Source organism: Ursus maritimus, unplaced genomic scaffold (assembly GCF_017311325.1).
Source record: "Ursus maritimus isolate PB19 unplaced genomic scaffold, ASM1731132v1 scaffold_22, whole genome shotgun sequence".
In the NCBI taxonomy this organism is placed as follows: domain Eukaryota; kingdom Metazoa; phylum Chordata; class Mammalia; order Carnivora; family Ursidae; genus Ursus; species Ursus maritimus.
Genome location: NW_024424675.1, coordinates 1,463,911 through 1,483,417, shown reverse-complemented (window position 1 = coordinate 1,483,417; position 19,507 = coordinate 1,463,911). Strand labels below are relative to the sequence as shown.

The window sequence follows — 19,507 nt, the reverse complement described above, 5'->3', positions numbered from 1 at the left end:
GTGGACTTCAGCTGGAAGTCAACAGGAGAGAAGATGATTAGAAACTGGCTATGGTGGGAATTAAACAACACAGTCACAATAGCCCACAGATCAAGAAGTCACAGTGAAACTGAGAGCACACTTTGAAGGGAGGGAAAACTAATTATACCAGACTAGGAGGATGAAGCCAGGTGTACCCTCTGGCAGAGGAGGGTCCGGACAGTGGATAGGACAGCTCCCCAACCTTCCTCATTGTTGGCTGCACACCCTGTACTCCCCTGGGTCTGGCTGGTGGTGAGTTCCAGGCAAGGTTGTAGGCAGCCTTGGCAACTGCCTCCAACCCCAGAAATGGGCTCATTAGAGTTCCCAGGAATCCGTGTGACTCTGGCAGTTGATGCATTGCCATGGGAGCAACCAAGGTGGATATAAGGCTCTGCAGGAGTGGGGCTGAAATAGTATTTCAGGCAGGCAGCCCTGGAAGTGTGCAGGAAACATGTGCATGCATGCCCTGTGTCCAGGGTTTTTGTGACAAGGGGTGAAGATGTGACCCCTTATTCTGCTTTCTGTTTGGTGATGTGGGAGGGACAAGGCAGGTAGATGGAAAGGCAGAGCTGGATAGAGGTGCCAGTCAAAGCGGGGAGGTCAGCAGCTCTGAGGGCAGGGCTGTGTGGGATCTGGAGATGTGGAGGGCAGTCGAGAAGCTGCTGCTACCCCTTCCTCCCATGTGTCACCAGTCCTTGGTTCTAACAAAGGACAGCATGTTCCTGAAGACGCCTCTGCTTCTGGGACTCATTGTGCTGGGCACTCATGTCTGGACCATTCAAAAAGAATTTGTAGACGTTAGTAAGAACCATGATTATTTTGTGGCATCTATGGAGTTTGCTCTGGCTCAGTTCAATGAAGACAACATGGAAGAACACTCATACAAGTTGCTGGAGGTTGGGTGGGCCCAGCAAAAGGTGAGTTTCAATCATAAAGTCCATGCCCAGATTCTGGTCCCTGCATGAACAGCCCTGAGCTGGGTGCCATGACAGCAGGACCCTGATAGAGAGGCTCTCACCTCTGCACCACACTCCTGAAGAGACTGTGCGTGGCCCCCTCCCTGCACGACGCCCACCAGCTTCCCTCAGTCTTTCCCATTTCCTGACCTTCTGCCTCTTCCTTGGACAGCAGCCAGCCCTGGACACCTGGAGGCCACAGGAGCTCCTTGGACATAGATACTACGCCTGTTCTCCCAGCCCCTGTGCCCTGTCCTAGCTCAGGGTCTGGGGACCATGCATGTGAGGCTGGGGGACATGAGTGTGTGTGTGTGTGTGTGTGTGTGTGTGTGTGCGCACGCGCATGAGAGAGAGAGAGAGAGAGAGAGAGCTGTTGATGTGTGTTAGGGTACAAGTGAGTATCATGTGTCAGTTGCAAAAACTGAGCCCCGAACAAAGAAGTCAGCCTTCTAGATAATTTCAGGTCAGTCCGGTGAGAAGTACGTTCCTCCCCACAGTGGCTTCTGACTGCATTTCTAAGCTTGAGTTCTTGCATTTTCATGGACTTCTGTTTAACAAGACGAAATAGTAACTTTTGAGAACTTCTGATAGAGACCTAACAAAACAAACACATGGGACAGCATCTACTTTGTAAATACCTACCTCAAGGAAGGTTAGCAAGAAGAGCCCTTCTGTGCAGCCAGCTCCCACAGGAAGACGCAAGCATTCCCAGCGCCCAGGCCCCCTACATCCCTGTCTAGATGCTGCCCGGAAAGGGGTTGCCAGCTGTGAGGGCTAATCAGTGGACTAACACACCTGTTATCCTAGTCTCCAGAGGAGGACTCACTGGTGTGCTCCCCTTGTGTCTGGCTGATGCCACGCAGGCATACAACTGAGAGATCAGTGGTGCTGTCAGTGTTGCTGGAGCCCATGCAGGCTCCTTGCTGTGCAGCCTCTGATCCTGAGCCTGTTACCTCCTGTGCAGTCACGGCACCATGGATGTGACTAGCAGGTGCAGGCCATCAGGAGTGCCTCAGGGAAGATTCTAGTACATGCTTTAGGGACACCTTTCTGTTAATCGTATACTTACAGAGAAATTGCACATTATTTGAATATTCTATTTATATGTATATTCTAGTCTTTTACCCACTTTTCTATTTGATTATCTACCTTTTATTCATTAATGGAAAGCAAATATTTAGCAGCTGTTTTATAATTTCTTCTTGACAGAGGTGGACAATGATATTTAATAGAGTTGGAGTTGCACCGCACAATTTGTAAAAAACAGGATGAAGACCTAAACAATTGCCCCTTACAAGAAGGTCCAGGAGAGAAAAAGGTGTGATAATAAAATTAACAATAATATTAAAGAGGGTCTATGAAAGGAATCTTTGAGAAGTTGTCAAGGATGATCCTGGGCCACAAAGAGGGTCTTGGCCCCTCTCCCTCCAGGTCCCAGGGCTCCATCCAGAGAGGGAAGGTGGTCACACTACACACACAGAGCTGCTTCCAGCAGAGAAGTGAAGCTGAGCCCTGCACTCACCTGGCTGGCCCACCAGGAATACTCTGCAGATACTCATATGACCTTCCTCCCAGGATGAAGCCCTCACCCCAGAGCACAACCTGAATGTTTCCTGAGACTTTGGGTTCTGGCAGACACTGCTCTGTCTCTGCGGTCCTAACTCTTCCTTTGCTCCTATATTTTGGTTTTGGAGCACTGTTTAGTTTGTCTGGTCATCCCACATTCTCCTCTAATACCCTGGGTTTCCAGGACATGTCACAGTCTTCCCTGCACCCCAGCCTTGGGGAAAGCCTCCCTTCTGGGTAGGTTTGCAGCTGACACTGAATGTTCAGTGTCCAGCTGGACCGTCTCCTGGACAGTCTGCTGGCTCCCTTAGAACTCATGGGGGCAGGGGGCATCCAGGCAGTGTCATGGGTACTGGCAGGACCCCCGAGGGGCAACTGATGGTCCCACCAGGCACCTTCTCAGGAAACCCTCTCCCACATGTGCAGATTCAGCAAACCCTGCCCATCATTCTGGTGGAAACTTGAGCTCCTCAAATCCTATGCCACTGTTTTGTTTTTGTTTTTTGCTTTTCATCATTTGTAGTTTTCATGCACCTTGAACTCCTACCCAGTCCTTCATGCTAAGTGCTCTCCCTGTGTTAAACTGTTCTGATCTCATACTTACTTTTTTCAGGTGGACTGCACCTTTATTGTGGATGCCAGACCATGGTTTTCCCAGTTCACCCTCCTGAACAGTACCTGCATCCAGAAATAGGAAGAGAAGCAGCCCCTGGCTCCTCAAGCAGAAGTTCCCTGGGACTCCTGGATGGCTCAGTCAGTTAAGCATCTGCCTTCGGCCCAGGTCATGATCCTGGGGTCCTGGGATCAAGTCCTGCATCAGACTCCTTGTTCAGTGGGGAGCCTGCTTCCCTCTCTGCCTGCTGCTCCCCCTGCTTGTGCGCTCTCGCTCTCTCTCTCTGTGGCAAATACATAAATAAAATCTTTAAAAAAAAAAAAAGAAGAAGTTCCTTTCCCTCCGGAGAGCAACAGTCGTTCTGTAGTCCCAGGAGGTCTGTTCAGTATCAGGGGAATTAAAGGTATCTCAGAGCACTTTCTGGGTCCCTGTTTGTCTTGCACTCTCCCGTGTCTTTTATATTTTATAAATTTTATAAACATTTATTTATAAATGTTGCTGCCTCTGACAAGGGGTAGAGAATTTATCATCATTATTGTTCTTACCTTGACTGTAGGTGCAGAGTGTTGAGTCAATCAGACTCCTCAGCTCAAGGGAGGCTGCCCTAGTGGTTCTTGCAGGGTCCCCACTGGTTGTTTGGTGTACTTATTCATTCATTCATCCATTCGTCCATCCATCATCAGTTGTCCATCTATGTATCCATCCATGTATCCATTCATTTATTCATTCCTCCTCCAATCTCTCCATGCCTCTCATCCATCCCACTCAAAAGGAATGCAGACAATATTGCCAGGGAACAGCCCGTGCTTGCTTCTTCTCTCTTCCAGCTCTGGGGCGAGGCTCATGGGGGGGTGGTCCTTCTGAAGAGGGGTCATATCTAGTCACAGGGATTGGAGGTGGGTGAGTGAGGCTGAAGAAATGCTCTCCTCTCCATGGACACCAGTCAGGGCATCTGCACATGAGCCCCTTGACGTTAAAAGGTTATCTCAGGGCCTCTGAGGACAGCTCAGGAAAAGGTAGCACCAGTCACCATGTCCCACCTGCTCCCTGATGATGCCTGTATCCCCCTTGCCAGCCCAGCCTGGCCTCCATGGCTGTCAACACCAATCACTACCCCTGAGATAGGCACTGTGGTGACAGACACCCAGCATGACGAGCAACTCTGTCTTCTGGGATCCTTGTGGGGAGTAGCCCTGGAGAGGCAGAGTGAGGGAGGGTGTGGGAGCACCTTGGGGCATGACTGGGACACAGAGGCCGTGGCAATGACGCTTGGAAGAATCCTTCAGCATGGAAGGGTTAGGGGTTACCTTCCTTCCTTTTGGTTTTCTAGGGGGTCTATTTTGAGTGTGGTTCAAAGTCTGTCCTTTTCTTTTTAATGTATTTCCATGATGTGGCTATAAACACCGATAAGACAGATTTTCCACATATTCTGGGCAGCTTCATTGGGCACAGAATAAAGATGGTGGCCTGAGCCAGGTTTGGTCCTTTGACCAGCTTGTGCATAGAATTTCTGACATCTCCCCACAGTTTGATAGGGGCAAGTATAAGCTAACAAGGTAAATGTGTGTGCAAGTGACAGTGGGACATGTTGGTGTATATGATCCACATACATAAGGCAAGGAATAACATTTTTGTAAATTAAAAAAAAAAAACAAGGTAAATGTGTGGTCAGCAAAGCCAGCCTGTTATCTGCCTTTGGCTTAAGATCACTCGGGTTCAGAGTGGTCTAGCAGTTCATTGTTCAGAGGTCTGTGTTGGCTGAGGACAGCCAGACCTCCCTGAGCATCAGCTGTTGCTGCTCATGGGTGCCCCTCACAGGTGAACACCTTCATCTTCACTCCCATGTCACACTGGAAGGCCTGACATCTTGTTCTTTTCAATTATGCTGTGCTTTGAGCTCAGATACACCTTACATGCACCTGGGGGCATTTGAAATGTCCCTGTGTTAGTGTCATGTCCTTCAGTGGACCCAGCCACTGGGATATTTTCAGCCCTGCACGATGATTCTAATGAACTTCCCGTTGGGCACCAAGGTGTGAATATAGGTTCATAACTCTGACTGTGGCCTCTTGCAGCTCTAAACAAATATGGGATTAAAAACATAGCCTTTTGGGACCTGAAGGTCACAGCTTTGCTTGAATATAGAAGTTACCACAGTTCTATCTTTGGGCTACCTCTTCTTATGATCTCCACATTGGTGAAGCCAGACCAGAAAGGGCTAGAAGAAGAACGATCAAATCCCAATCCAGTAACTGAGAGAACCCATCAGGTAAAAATCAGAACACATATACAAAAATTTAAGAATCCATTGAACAAATTTGATTTTTGATATTGTTGGGAGTTTAACTAAGCTGCTCAATGGTATTGCTGCCTTGGCATCTACTACGTATGGCCAGGAGAACTGCAGGGTCCTATGACTGACACCTGCCTCTCATATAAGCACAAGCATGTGCCTTAGATAGCATCCTGCAGAGTCACAAGTAAATGGAAGCGCCTGATGTGACTTCCCCTGCGGTCCTTGTGAGCAATGTCTCCTCTACCTCCCAGGACCTCCCCCTTGTACACCCTTAGATAAGACCCCCATGGGGTTTATCAGAACCTTGCCCTTTGGGGTTGAGTTGGTCAATCTGGCTCTATCCCAAGAACCCTGAAGTACTCCACCCAGTAAGCAGATCCTGTGGCTCCATCTGCATTGTGCCTTGACCTCCCCATGTGGCCCCTTCAGCTTGCTGAGTACATCCCCCAGGACCTGTGAATGATAGCTCCTCTAGTTCAATGTCTCCAGTGGTCCTTTGTTGCACTGAGATTTACCATGCATAACCCTGTGCTCCACTTAAGTGTTAATTTGACACATTAATCACAATTATATAGAATATTCACTACCAACTATAGAACATGTATTCTTCTTGAGCTGATAGAATATTGATCCAAACTGAACATATTCTGCTCCATAAAGTGAATCTCAATGAACTTGAAAGAACTGATATCATATGGAATAAGGTCTCTGGCTGCAGTGACATTTAGATTGCAATTAAGGAGAAAAATTGTTGTTGAGTCAGCAAAACACCTTAAGATAACACAAGTAATCTCAATTCTGATCAGGGTATATGATCAAAGGAAATGATTAAAACTCATGACGTGACAAGTATAATGTGGTGCTGCTGGGATTCAGCCTCAAGGGAAGTGACAGTCTGGACAGGCACACACAGAAGATGGGCACGAGAATGACCGGTGATCACAGTCTCTCTCAAGAATGGAAGGAAATTATGACCAAAAAAGCATAAACAAAGGAAAGAAGAAACAGATTGATAGAGAAGGTCAAGAAATGCAACAGCTGGTCCATTGTAGGCCTCATGAAATCGCTGACCCCTGGTGAGAGAAATCTGCAAGTGAGGCAGTCACAACCCATGTCAGTAGTGTCCTGCAGGTCTTGAAAGATGACAATGGCCACTCTAGTCATCCTGCTGCTGGGAGTGGGGAGGAAGAACCAGCCACATGGAGACCTGAGATCCTTGGGGGAAACAACACTCAGAATCAGATAGCCTTTTAAGCAGGGCGTGGAGTCCTCATCATGATTCCTTAGACACCCATGCCACCAGCTATCTACTGTTGTGCAATACTGTAGGTGGTCACAAAGGTGTCTGTCATTCTGGCCACATTCCCATCTCTTTCTGGGGTAGCCCCAGTCTGTACTTATGGCCTATCCAAACAGCTGTGGCCCTGGTCCTGTACCCTTTCTGGGATCATCATCAACGTGTAGGTGTCTGTTTACTCCATGCCCAAGGTGGGAAAATCCTTCCCTTGCAGAGTGTCCTCACATGCATGAGCAGCATGTCATATTTTCCTGGTCTACTCACTCTCAATGCCTTGTATGAGGCCAGGCAGGACACTCACAGGTACTGTGGTTCCTCCGAGAAAAGCCCAACAACAATGACTTGGCAAAGGCCGTGGGACCTCAAAGTGGCAGAGCTGTGTGGAAATGCACGTTGGATAGGGCTGGGCAAAGCCTCTCTTTCCCAGTCCCTGATCCTTCTCATGCCCATGGCTGCCATCCACATCCATTCCAGCAGAGCTCTGCCCTGGGCTGATACCTGTCTTGTCCTGGGCATTCTCTCCACCCACCCAGGACATTAGAAACCCCTCTCCCCACTGCCAAACACAGCTAGACCTCACTGCAAGCAGGTCAGCAGGTGCCAGAGGTGGTGGAAGGGATGGTAACCCTTCCCTGTACCCTCCTTATGGCTGCAGCCGTGGTCAGAGGTAGACCTGGTTTTTACCTCAACTTCCGAGAGCCCACCAGTATTCCTAAGAGCTCCTGTGACTTGGCAGTTGTAGGATACACTACCATGAGAGCAAGGGAGGTGGGTTCAAGACCCCCATTCAGAGACTATTAGGCCTGGGCTGGGGCAGGTGGAAGCAACCCTGGAAACAGAGCATATTGCATGCATGTTCCTGAGTCCAAGGCTTATGGAACAAAGCAATGGAAATTGTGAGCCCCTGCTCTGCCTTCTGTTAGTGATGATGGGAGGGACAAGGCAGGCCATGAAGGGGAGGAGCTGAACAGAACACTGGCCAGCAGCCCAGGGACTCCTTGGGGTAGGGCTGTGTGGGATACAGAGCTTCAGAGAGTGGCCCTGCACTAGCTGCCACCCGTTTGCTGCTGGCCTCCAGGGATGACGCCAGACAGCACGCTCCTGAAGGCCCCTCTGCTTCTGGGGCTCATTGTGCTGGTGCCTCATGTCTGCAGTTCCGACTTTGTGGACATTGGTAGGAGAACAAACTACTTTATCCTGTGTGTTGAGTTTGCGGTATTTCATTTCAACCAAGTCTACCCAGACGAGTATGCGTATAAGCTGCTGTGGGTACGGCGAAGCCAACGCAAGGTGAGTTGAGTGTCCTCCTTCCATGTGGCTCCATGTCGCCCTGAGACCACCCTTGGGAGGGGTAAGTCCTTGATCTGCAGGAAAGAGCAATGGATGTTTTAATTTGGAAAATATTGTTTAAAAAGTTACAAGGTTTTATGAGAAGTGTTCCGAGTTTCTCATTTGTTTCCTTCATGTATGAGGTCCCTGGATAGCACGGGGAAGGAAAGAAGGTGAGCAGAAAGCAAGCACTGAAGGCGGAGATCCAGCTGGGAAGTGAGGGAGGGAACAGCTGCTGATGAGGTGGCTGGCGGAAGCCAGAGCAGCGGGGAGACAAGAAACCAGAAAGACTAAGAGAAGCAAGAGCTAGGAAGCGCCAGCCTGAGAAGGAAAGGCGTCACAAAGGCTGAGCTGTGAGGTTCCTGCATGAAACACTGTGGGTCCAGGGTGGGCAGGAGGCAGCAAAGAAGACAGATTGGGACATGTTCTCACGGGGCTGTGGTGCTGGTGAGGACAGGCCAATGGCCCCCAAGTTCATGAGTTGGAATAGTGGAAGGCTGGGGAAGAGCAGCAGATGTGGGGGCCCAGGGCTGGGGGGGGGGGCTGGGGCATGGGGGGAGTCAGGGATGGCATCTCAATGATGGGTACTCCTGGAAAAATCCAGTCACATGGAGGTTGGGGATGAGAAGGGCAGGCAGCCCCGGAGAGGACCCTGGATGGGGACAAGCTACAAATATACTTGCGGACAGCCTGAAATTCTGTGGACTGGGGTTGTTGGGAAGGAGGTGCAGAGAGGCAGGAGGGCAAGAGGAGGTAGGGTTGGGGGCACCTGAGGGCCCCAGGTGGAGATTCGAGTTGTTATCCTTGAAGATCTGGGGATCCACTGAAGGAAGTTACTCAGAGCTCCACAGCCCACGGCAGGCTGAGACCAGAATGCAGGGGATGGTTCCCTGGTCACTGGGAAGTAGAAGAAGTGCTGGCTTCTGCATCTGCTGGAGGTCGATGTGGGGTGCACTGGTGTGAAGGTGTAGAGAAAGAGGGGGTCAAGTATGGATCCGTGTTTTCCCAGAATATGTGGGTGTACAGTAACTCCATCAAATGAAAAGACAACAGAGTAAGGTTGGAGGAGACATGGACAGATCTGGACAGGGCACATCACATTTAGGATTCCTGAAATAGCCCATGCAGAAAAAGGCCATGGGTGATGAGCATTAGGTGTTATATACAACTAATGAATTCTTGAACACTACATCAAAAATTAATGATGCACTATATGCTAGATAATTGAACATAATAAAAAAATAGAGCCTTAAGAGTAGAGAAAACTTTGGGCCTGATAGAAATGTGTCCTTCACCTCTGTTGGGCAAACCTTTCTCACTGCTGTTTATTCTTATCACCTGGTACTTTTTTTAAACAGAATACAGACTGCTGTCCAGAACTCATTCTGTCCACACCCAGATTCTGGTCCCTGCATAAAGAGCCCTAAGCCAGGCACCATGTGTGCAGGGCCCTGATGGAGAGACTCACCTCTGCATTACACTGGGTGTGGCCCCCTCCCTGCACAGTGCCCACAGCCTTTCCTCAGTCTTTCCCATTTCCTGACCTCTGACTCTTCTTTAGAGAGCAGCCAACCCTGGACACCTGGAGGATGTGAGAGCCCCTTAGTCATAAAGGCTACAGCTGCTGCTCCAGCCCCTGTCCTAGCTCAGGGTCTGGGGACCATGCAAGTGAGGCTGGGGGACATGAGTGTGTGTGTGTGTGTGTGTGTGTGTGTGTGTGTGCACGCACGTGAGAGAGAGAGAGAAAGAGAGAGCTGTTGATGTGTGTTAGGGTACAAGTGAGTATCATGTGTCAGTTGCAAAAACTGAGCCCCAAACAAAGAAGTCCGCCTTCTAGATAATTTCAGGTCAGTCCGGTGAGAAGTACGTTCCTCCCCACAGTGGTTTCTGACTGCATTTCTAAGCTTGAGTGCTTGCAATTTCATGGACTTCTGTTTAACAAGACGAAATAGTAACTTTTGAGAACTTCTGATAGAGACCTAACAAAACAAACACATGGGACAGCATCTGCTTCATAAATATCTACCTCAAGGAAGGTTAGCAAGAAGAGCCCTTCTGTGCAGCCAGCTCCCACAGGAAGACGCAAGCATTCCCAGCCCCCAGGCCCCCTACATCCCTGTCTAGACGCTGCCCAGAAAGGGGTTGCCAGCTGTGAGGGCTAATCAGTGGAGTAACACATCTGTTATCCTAGTCTCCAGAGGAGGACTCACTGGTGTGCTCCCCTTGTGTCTGGCTGATGCCACGCAGGCATACAATTGAGAGATCAGTGGTGCTGTCAGTGTTGCTGGAGCCCATGCAGGCTCCTTGCTGTGCAGCCTCTGATCCTGTGAGCCTGTTCCCTCCTGTGCAGTCATGGCACTGTGGATATGACTAGCAGGTGCAGGCCATCAGGAGGAGTGCCTCAGGGAAGATTCTAGTAAAAGCTTTAGGTGTACATATGGACATCTTTTTGTAAGAAAAAATGGAGAATTAAGAGGAAAAGGTGAAATAATAAATCAATTTAAAAATAAGAAAAATAAGAGACATTGTACATATATATGTCCTTATTCATTTACGTATGTACATTCACAGTCTTTGACGGTTTTCCTTTTGGTTCTGTTTTTCTTAATTAACACAAAGTATTTCATTACAGTTTCTACAATTTGTTCTTAACAGCAGTTTACCTTCATATATTTAATGGAGTTGGAATTGGGCCAAACTATTTGTACAAAACAGGATGAAGATCTGGAAAACTGTCCCTTGCAAGAAGGCCCAGAAGAGAAAAAGGTTAGAGAATAGGATGAACATTCATATAAAGGAGGGTTGATGGGAGGAGGCTTAGGGAAGTTGTCAGGGATGATCACGGGCCAGAAAGAGAGTCCTGGCCCCTCTCCTTTGAGGTCTCAGGGCTCCCCACTGAGGGGGGATGTGGTTATTCTAGGCCAACAGACCTGCTCCCAGCAGAGCAGCCAGCTGATCCCTCTGCTCACAGGTGGCCTGTGTAATGGCCTTCTTGTGTCATTATCTATGAGCTGATATCGTCCAAGGGACTCGGGCCCTGGGCATGAGGCTAAGTCAGTATGACACCCTCAGTGGGCCTTGTCTCAGCCCCACCCCCTACCCCAGCCTGAGGGGCAGCCTCCCTCTGGGTAGGTTTGCAGCTGTGGCTGAGTGTTCGGTGTCCAGCCGGACCACCTCCTGGGCAGTCTGCTGGCTCCCTCAGAACTCATGGGGGCAGGGGGCATCCAGGCAATGTCATGGGTACTGGCAGGACCCCTGAGGGGCAAGTGATGGTCCCACCAGGCACCTTCTCAGGAAACCTTCTCCCACATGTGCAGATTCAGCAAACCCTGCCCATCATTCTAGTGGAAACTTGAGCTCCTCGGATCCTGCCCTAAGCCACTGTTGTTTTTTTTTTTTTTGCTTTTCATCATTTGTAGTTTTCATGCACCTTGAACTCCTACCCAGTCCTTCATGCTAAGTGCTCTCCCTGTGTTAAACTGCTCTGATCTCATACTTACTTTTTTCAGGTGGACTGCACCTTTATTGTGGATGCCAGACCATGGTTTTCCCAGTTCACCCTCCTGAACAGTACCTGCGTCCAGAAATAGGCAGAGAAGCAGCCCCTGGCTCCTCAAGCAGAAGTTCCCTGGGACTCCTGGGTGGCTCAGTCAGTTAAGCATCTGCCTTCGGCCCAGGTCGTGATCCTGGGGTCCTGGAACCAAGTCCTGCATCAGACTCCTTGTTCAGTGGGGAGCCTGCTTCTCCCTCTGCCTGCTGCTCCCCCTGCTGGTGCGTGCTCTCTCTCTCTCTCTCTCTCTCTCTCTCTCTCTTGCTCTGTGGCAAATACATAAATAAAATCTTTAAAAAAAAAAAAAGATGTTCCTTTCCCTCTGGAGAGCAACAGTTGTTCTGTAGTCCCAGGAGGTCTGTTCAGTATCAGGGGAATTAAAGGTATCTCAGAGCACTTTCTGGGTCCCTGTTTGTCTTGCACTCTCCCGTGTCTTTTATATTTTATAAATGTTGATGCCTCTGACAAGGGGTAGAGAATTTATCATCATTATTGTTCTTACCTTGACTGTAGGTGCAGAGTGTTAGGTCAATCAGACTCCTCAGCTCAAGGGAGGCTGCCCTAGTGGTTCTTGCAGGGTCCCCACTGGTTGTTTGGTGTACTTATTCATTCATTCATCCATTCGTCCATCCATCATCAGTTGTCCATCTATGTATCCATCCATGTATCCATTCATTTATTCATTCCTCCTCCAATCTCTCCATGCCTCTCATCCATCCCACTCAAAAGGAATGCAGACAATATTGCCAGGGAACAGCCCCTGCTTGCTTCTTCTCTCTTCCAGCTCTGGGGCGAGGCTCATGGGGGGGTGGTCCTTCTGAAGAGGGGCCATATCTAGTCACAGGGACTGGAGGTGGGTGAGTGAGGCTGAAGAAATGCTCTGCTCTCCATGGACACCAGTCAGGGCATCTGCCCATGAGCCCCTTGATGCATAGAAGGTTATCCCAGGGCCTCTGAGGACAGCTCAGAAAAAGGTAGCACCAGTCACCATGTCCCACCTGCTCCCTGATGATGCCTGTATCCCCCTTGCCAGCCCAGCCTGGCCTCCATGGCTGTCAACACCAATCACTACCCCTGGGATAGGCACTGTGGTGACAGACACCCAGCGTGATGAGCAACTCTGTCTTCTGGGATCCTTGTGGGGAGTAGCCCTAGAGAGGCAGAGTGAGGGAGGGTGTGGGAGCACCTGGAGGTATGACTGAGACAAAGAAACAGTTGCAATGCCACTCGGAGGAATCTTTCAGAATAGAGGGACTGAGGCATCTTTCTTTCTTCCTCTTGGGTTTCTAAAGACTTTGATTTGAGTGGTTCCTAGTTGAAAGTCTGCCTGTGTCCTGGACAATCCATGTTCTTGAAGTGGTCATAGCAATGATGTGATAGGATTTTCCAAGACAACTGGGGATAGTTCCATTGGGCACAGCACAAAAGTAGTGGCCTGGTTTAGCTTTGGCTTTTTGAGCAGTCTGAGTGTGGAGTTTGTAACATCTCCCCCACTTTGATAGGGGCAGACACAATCTTACAAGGGTAAGTCTGTGTGGTCAGCAGAGCTGACCTATTACCCACCCTTGCTTTAGAGCACTGAGGTTCTGAGGGTTTGAGCCATTGTTCTTGGACTGTGTGGTTTCAGCCGAGGAAAGCCTGGTGTCCTGTTCTTTCTCACTATGTCTGTCATGTTCTCTCTTGATTCTCATGAGAACGCCCTTGGTTTCATTTTACAAATCTAGAGACCAGGCCGTACCCCTCCTCTACTATAGAAGAATCTTTGTGACCCGACTTCAGAAATATATAAAAGCCCCATGTGCTTGGCACTGTGGCCACAGTTGGGAAATAGTTTTCCATGAAACTGCAATATTTAGAAATGTGTGAATTGTAGTTGGTATTTTGTTTGTGACCTATGTCTTTCTTCTGGTTCCTGCACTGATAGAATAGGGGATTAAGAACATGGCCCCATTCATGGAATTGATGTTCACAGGTCATGGTTTGTGCAAGAGTCTTTGGTAGGGCGGGTAAATGTGCCTGCCACCATTGCCCACGGTCAGCCCATATTAGTAGCTTTTGAATGAAGCTAATCTGTCCAAGGTGAGTCAGCACCAGGGGCAGCCTGTCCTGTGTTATCATGTCCTGGAAAGACCTCTCCAGATCCAGCACAGTCACTCATTGTCCCAAATCAGTACGGAACAAAAATATACTTGGAAGTTGCAATACAAGCACACACATAGAAACATTGACACACATTTCAGAAATTATCAATTTCCACAAAATCCAGAATGTTTTATGGGACTTCTTGGCCTGAAAGAGTAGAGCTCCCTGGAATATATTTGTGAGACCCCCTCCTGAAAATAGGGGCTTTACCAAAATCTCAGCACTGGGGTCTTCAGGGAAGCTTCAAAGGGGAAAGGGAGGAGGTGAAGGAGAAAGAGGAGAACTGTGCTCCCTGCAAGGTCAATGTCATAAAATCCAAGTTATGAAATGATCTCTATTAACCCTCACTGCCAGGCCCCTTCCCCGTTTCCCTATCAGTGCCCTGGTAGCTAGCCTCATGATTCTTTACTGTGCTTTTCTTTTTTTTTTTTTAAAGATTTTATTTATTTATTTGACAGAGACAGCCAGCGAGAGAGGGAACACAGGCAGGGGGAGTGGGAGAGGAAGAAGCAGGCTCCTAGCAGAGGAGCCTGATGTGGGGCTCGATCCCAGATCCCAGATCGCTGGGATCACGCCCTGAGCCGAAGGCAGAGGGTTAAGGACTGCGCCACCCAGGCGCCCCTACTGTGCTTTTCTTAAGTTGAGCTCACAGACTGAGTCCAGCTCCTATCACCCATGTTAACTCTTTGGTTTCCAAATGCAAATATCCACGGGCGTTAGCAAAGAAACTAAGGCTTGGAAGTACGTACAACTAGCTATTTGTTATCTCTATTTTGTGATGCTTTCCAAATATTATTTTCTGAACAAAATTACTCACCACAGATACTATTATTTATATGCCTTCTTGTCCTCTCTTATGAGGCCACATTGTCAGTCCAGCAATACCATCAGTGAATCAAAACCAACAAATCAATGTCCCAAAGCCTCACATTCATTAGGCTGGCCCCTCACCTCTATCTTCAATTGCCCCACACTCAAGTGCCATCCCGCAGCATCTGCCCCAGTGTCCTCCTAGTGTGCCCCATAGACCCCGTACAACTTCTCCCTCTTCTCCAGTCTCCTGGCTGCACTCATTTTCAGGATCGACTCTTTAGATGATGACATTATTTCTGAAATGGTCTATATTTTACATAGATCTGTCCCATGGCTTACATCCTGTGCATTGTTGTCAGATCAAGGTAAAATATTTTCTAAGTCATGCAAGGCCTCGATTAGTTCTACATGTTTAAAACACAGGATGTCCAGCACCCAGTCAAAAACAGTAAGAAAAAAAGACAAGACTTGATGGGTAAATCAAAAGCAAAATTTAATAATAGAAACAAACTTGAAAATGTCTAGACAGTGCAGTTATCAGATATGGGGCTTTAATGTCCTCATGATGAATAAGCTAGGGGAAAAAAGAAGGATAATACTGGAGAAAAGTTGATGCTACCAAAAAGACTAAAAGGAAAGTTCTAGAACTGAAAAATATAATAACAGAAATGAATGATGTGATAGCCAGGTTAACCTGCATGGGAGTTAGACAGGAGGGAGGCAAGCCAGAGTAGATGCAGGATGGGAAGCATGAGAAGGGTGAGGTGAGATCTGCCCCACAGGGGAAGAAACTGACAATGGGGCAAAAGCAGTATTTGAAAATGTAAAGCTTGAGTTTTCTAGAACTGACCAAAGACATCAAACCATTGATTTGAGCAATGTTACAAACCCTAAGCAGGATATAATAAAAGAAACCCACAACCAAGCATAAAAGAGTTCTAAATCAAATTTAGGAAGAAAAATCTTAAAATCAGCCAGAGGTAAAAAGAGCTCTTATTTTCAAATAAACCACCATCAGGCATTTAGCTGACCTCAGATAGGAAACAACAAAAAGTCAGAAGTTATTGTCATGCACTTGCTAACCACTGAAGGAAATTAACCATTGACCTACAATTTCTCCGGCAACGAAAGTCTTTCTCAAAAATGCATACAAAACCAAGTAATTTTAAATAACCAAAATGGACTGTATTTGTTGCCAGGAGAACTGTTCTAAAATAATAACTAAAGAGAATTCTCTGGGAAGAAGGAAAAACAAACCCAGGTGGAAAAATAGTATGGTAGGAAGAAAACAAGAACAAACACATCAAAAGGATAAATATGTGGATAAATCTAGGTAATATTTTGACTGTAAGAAATGATATTGTATTGAAGATTGTTAAATACATTTGGAATTAATATACTTGAAAATAGTAGTGCAAAGCTGAACACTAGTCATTGTGGCTAGGATGATGTAAATGAATTGGGTACTGTAATTAAAAGGCAGGGTTAGTTGACCATTGAAAAAATACAAGAAGGCAAAACAAAAAGGAAACACATTTCAAATATAAGAACACAGAGAAATGAGAAAAATAAGAATGGCTTAAATATACTATGTCAATGCCAACCAAAAAATGTCAGTGTGACAGTACTAAGACTCCATACAATAAACTCTAAGACAAGAGGCTGTGCTTGAAATAAAGGTGGACATTTTACTGATGGAAATATTTATTTTTTAGGAAGATATAACAACTCTAAGTGTGTAGGTACCTATCTCAGAATACTCAAAGCAGAAACAGAATGAATAAAAAGGAAAGATAATCAAATCCACAATCACAGTGAGAGAGTACAAACATAACCCACAGCAGCTGATAAAACTCAGCTGAGGCAGGGTATCAGCCAAGTTCTGAAGTTCCCACAGAGACGTATCAACTTGTCCTTCACTTGTGCTGAACACCACTCAAACACTGACCATGAATACATGCTCATTTCATTCAGTCATTCTTTTTTTGTTTGTTTGTTTGTTTTTATTTTTGTTTAGACAGAGGGAAAGAGAGAATCTTAAGCAGGCTCCACACCCATTGTGGAACCTGACGATGTGGGGCTCGATACCACAACTCTGAGATTATGACCTGAACTGAAATAAAAAATCAGACAATAAACCAACTGAGCCACCCAGGTGCCCCAATACATGTTATTTTCAAGTGCACATGAAATATTTCCAGAATTGATCAATTGTGTACCACAAAGCTATTCTTAACAAAATTTACAGGCCTGACACCTTGCAGACTATTCCACGCCCATGATGAAATTAAGCTGGAAATCAATCAATAAGAAAATGTTAGAGACTTCCAGAGATCAGAAGAAGCTTCCCTTGTTTCTGTGGACCCTCCCTGTCCTCTGTGTTGGCTTTCTCCTTGAAGCAACTTGGAGAAAGGTGGATGGAGTTGGAGTACGTGTTGCAGAGAGAGACTTCTGAGGGGCTCCTCTCTGAGGAGACAGTTCCAGGCCAAAATGGTATAAGTAATTTTTTGGCTGCGGTAATGATAAAGCCCCACCAGGAGGGTTTAAGGGGAAGGCTAGCCTTCCCCACCAGCCCCATGCACACATTTTGCATTCTCTGGAGAGAACTTCAGGCAGGGACTTACACACCCCTCCCTCCCATGGGGAAGATGCTCAAGAGACACTGCATAGGGGACCTCTTCATGGAGGGGGGACACTTGACACTTGTCTCCACTCTGACTCAGTTCTCAGTACTTTCCCACCTGCCCCCTCACCCTCTCCAGAACCCTGGGGTCCTCTCTGGCTTGCCTGCTTGCCATTCGTTCATTCATTCAGTGTCTTTTTTCCCACACATGCTCTAGTCTCTGCCTCTCTTCTTAGGCAATAATTCTCACGCCTTTTTTGTGTGTCTTTGCATCGGTTTTCTTGAAGAGTGGGTAGTATTGTTTTGTGCCCGTAATAGTTATTTAATTGGAATGTGTTATATATCTTCTTTTGAATTTGACTTTTTCCTGTTAATATTGTCTTTTAAAAGATCCATTCTTGAAATCTTGGAATCTTGGAAGCAAGAATGGATCTTCTCTGCATACATCCAGTCTGGCTTCCAATCCCTTCTTTGTGCTTTGTGGGGAGGTGTCCACCACTTTACCCACCTTTCCTCTACCCCCGGGTGGTTTTTGACTTCCCCATCAAATCTGCTGCAGTGAACATCTTCCTTTAGGTCCTTTATGGATGGCCTGAGAAATTCTCTGGATCAGGAGCAGACTTGTTGTGTCCTGGGCTTTGCAAACCCTCTATTTTTTCTCCAGAATGGACGCACAGTCTTCACACTCCCTAGATGTGCAGGAGCCCTCCTGTGCCCCTGTTATCAATCTCATCTAGCTTTCTCATTTTTAATAGCCTAGTAGGTGAAAAAGGGTAAACCATTTCACTGGTGACACCTATTTTCACTTCTTTGGTTATCAGTGGGTTTGAATATCTTTTGATATGCTCAGACTGCTAGATTTCCCCTCTGACAATGCCTGGCTCACAACATTAGCTCATTCGTTAGTCTCAGATTTGGCAAATGTCTTTATTGACTTTTGTGAATGGTATCTTTTGTTGAACAGACACCCTAAGTGTTGTGAGCTTTAATGTGGAACGGGGCATTTCATACTAGAACTTGTTAATGTATTCTTCAGGCTTTTGATCTCTCCTTGTTTTTGGGCGTCTTGATCTATCAATTTTTGGCTTCAGATCGATCAGATAAAAGCTGACCAGTTTTGCCTGTTTTCCCCTGCGGCTGCCTCATTTCTTCCTAGGTGTGTGTTAAGCCGTTGGCAGGCTTATACATATTTTGGTGACTGTATCTTCTTGTTCTATTTTTTCTTTCATCCATTTTTGTTCCTTTATTAGTTTTTCTATGCTATGCTACAAATAATCACACATTTAGCAGCTTAAAACAATATTCATTTACTGCTAGTGTCATTTGCAAATATCTTTTCCCATTCCATGGGCTGCCTCTTAGTTTTTTCGACTGTTTCCTTGGCTGTGCAGAAGCTTTTTATCTTGATGAAGTCCCACAAGTTCATTTTATCTTTTGTTTCTCTTGCCTTTGGAGATGTGTCATGAAAAAAGTTGCTGTGGCCGATGTCTGAGAGGTTGCTGCCTATGTTGTCCTCTAGGAAGTTGATGGATTCCTGTCTCACATCGAGGTCTTTCATCCATTTGGAGTTTATCTTTGTGTACGGTGTGAGAGAGTGGTCAAGTTTCATTCTTTTTTTTTTTTTTTTTTTTTAAGATTTTTTAATTTATTTATGTGACAGAGAAACAGCCAGCGAGAGAGGGAACACAGCAGGAGGAGTGGGAGAGGAAGAAGCAGGCCCATAGCGGAGGAGCCTGATGTGGGACTTGATCCCGGTATGCCGGGATCACGCCCTGAGCCGAAGGCAGACGCTTTAACGACTGCGCTACCCAGGCGCCCCATCAAGTTTCATTCTTTTGCATGTAGCTGTCCAATTTTCCCAGCACCATTTATTGAAGAGACTGTTTTTTTTCCACTGGATGTTTTTCCTGCTTTGTCAAAGATTAGTTGCCCAAAGAGCCGAGGGTCCATTTCTGGGTTCTCTATTCTGTTCCATTGGTCTATGTGTCTGTTTTTGTGCCAGTACCATGCTGTCTTTGTGATCATAGCTTTGTAGTACAGCTTGAAATCTGGTGACGTGATGCACCCAGGCTTTGTTTTTCCTTTTCAACAGTTCCTTGGAGATTCGGGGCCTTTCTGTTTCCACACAAATTTAAGGGCTGTTTGTTTCAGTTCTTTGAAAAATGTCATTGGTATTTTGATCGGGATAGCATTGAAAGTGTAGATTGCTCTGGGTAGCATAGACATTTTAACTATGTTAATTCTTCCGATCCATGAGCATGGAATATTTTTCCATCTTTTTGTGTCTTCTTCAATGTCTTT

The 19,507-nt window shown here is 46.8% G+C and overlaps 2 protein-coding genes across 2 annotated transcripts; both read left to right on the top strand.

Annotated features, from left to right (window-relative positions):
- The first annotated feature begins 737 nt into the window (after window positions 1–737).
- LOC103677861 (probable cystatin-16) lies at window positions 738–3,305 on the top strand. The gene is given in 4 exon segments (XM_008707104.2): window positions 738–938; window positions 2,187–2,203; window positions 2,205–2,295; window positions 3,157–3,305. Coding segments are annotated over 4 exon segments (390 nt in total). The 3' UTR covers window positions 3,238–3,305.
- Window positions 3,306–7,829: 4,524 nt separating this feature from the next.
- LOC103677882 (probable cystatin-15) lies at window positions 7,830–11,704 on the top strand. The gene is made up of 3 exons (XM_008707121.2): window positions 7,830–8,039; window positions 10,734–10,844; window positions 11,588–11,704. The coding sequence occupies exons 1-3, from the start codon at window positions 7,830–7,832 to the stop codon at window positions 11,666–11,668; spliced, it is 402 nt and encodes a 133-aa protein (XP_008705343.2). The 3' UTR covers window positions 11,669–11,704.
- The last annotated feature ends 7,803 nt before the right edge of the window (window positions 11,705–19,507 follow it).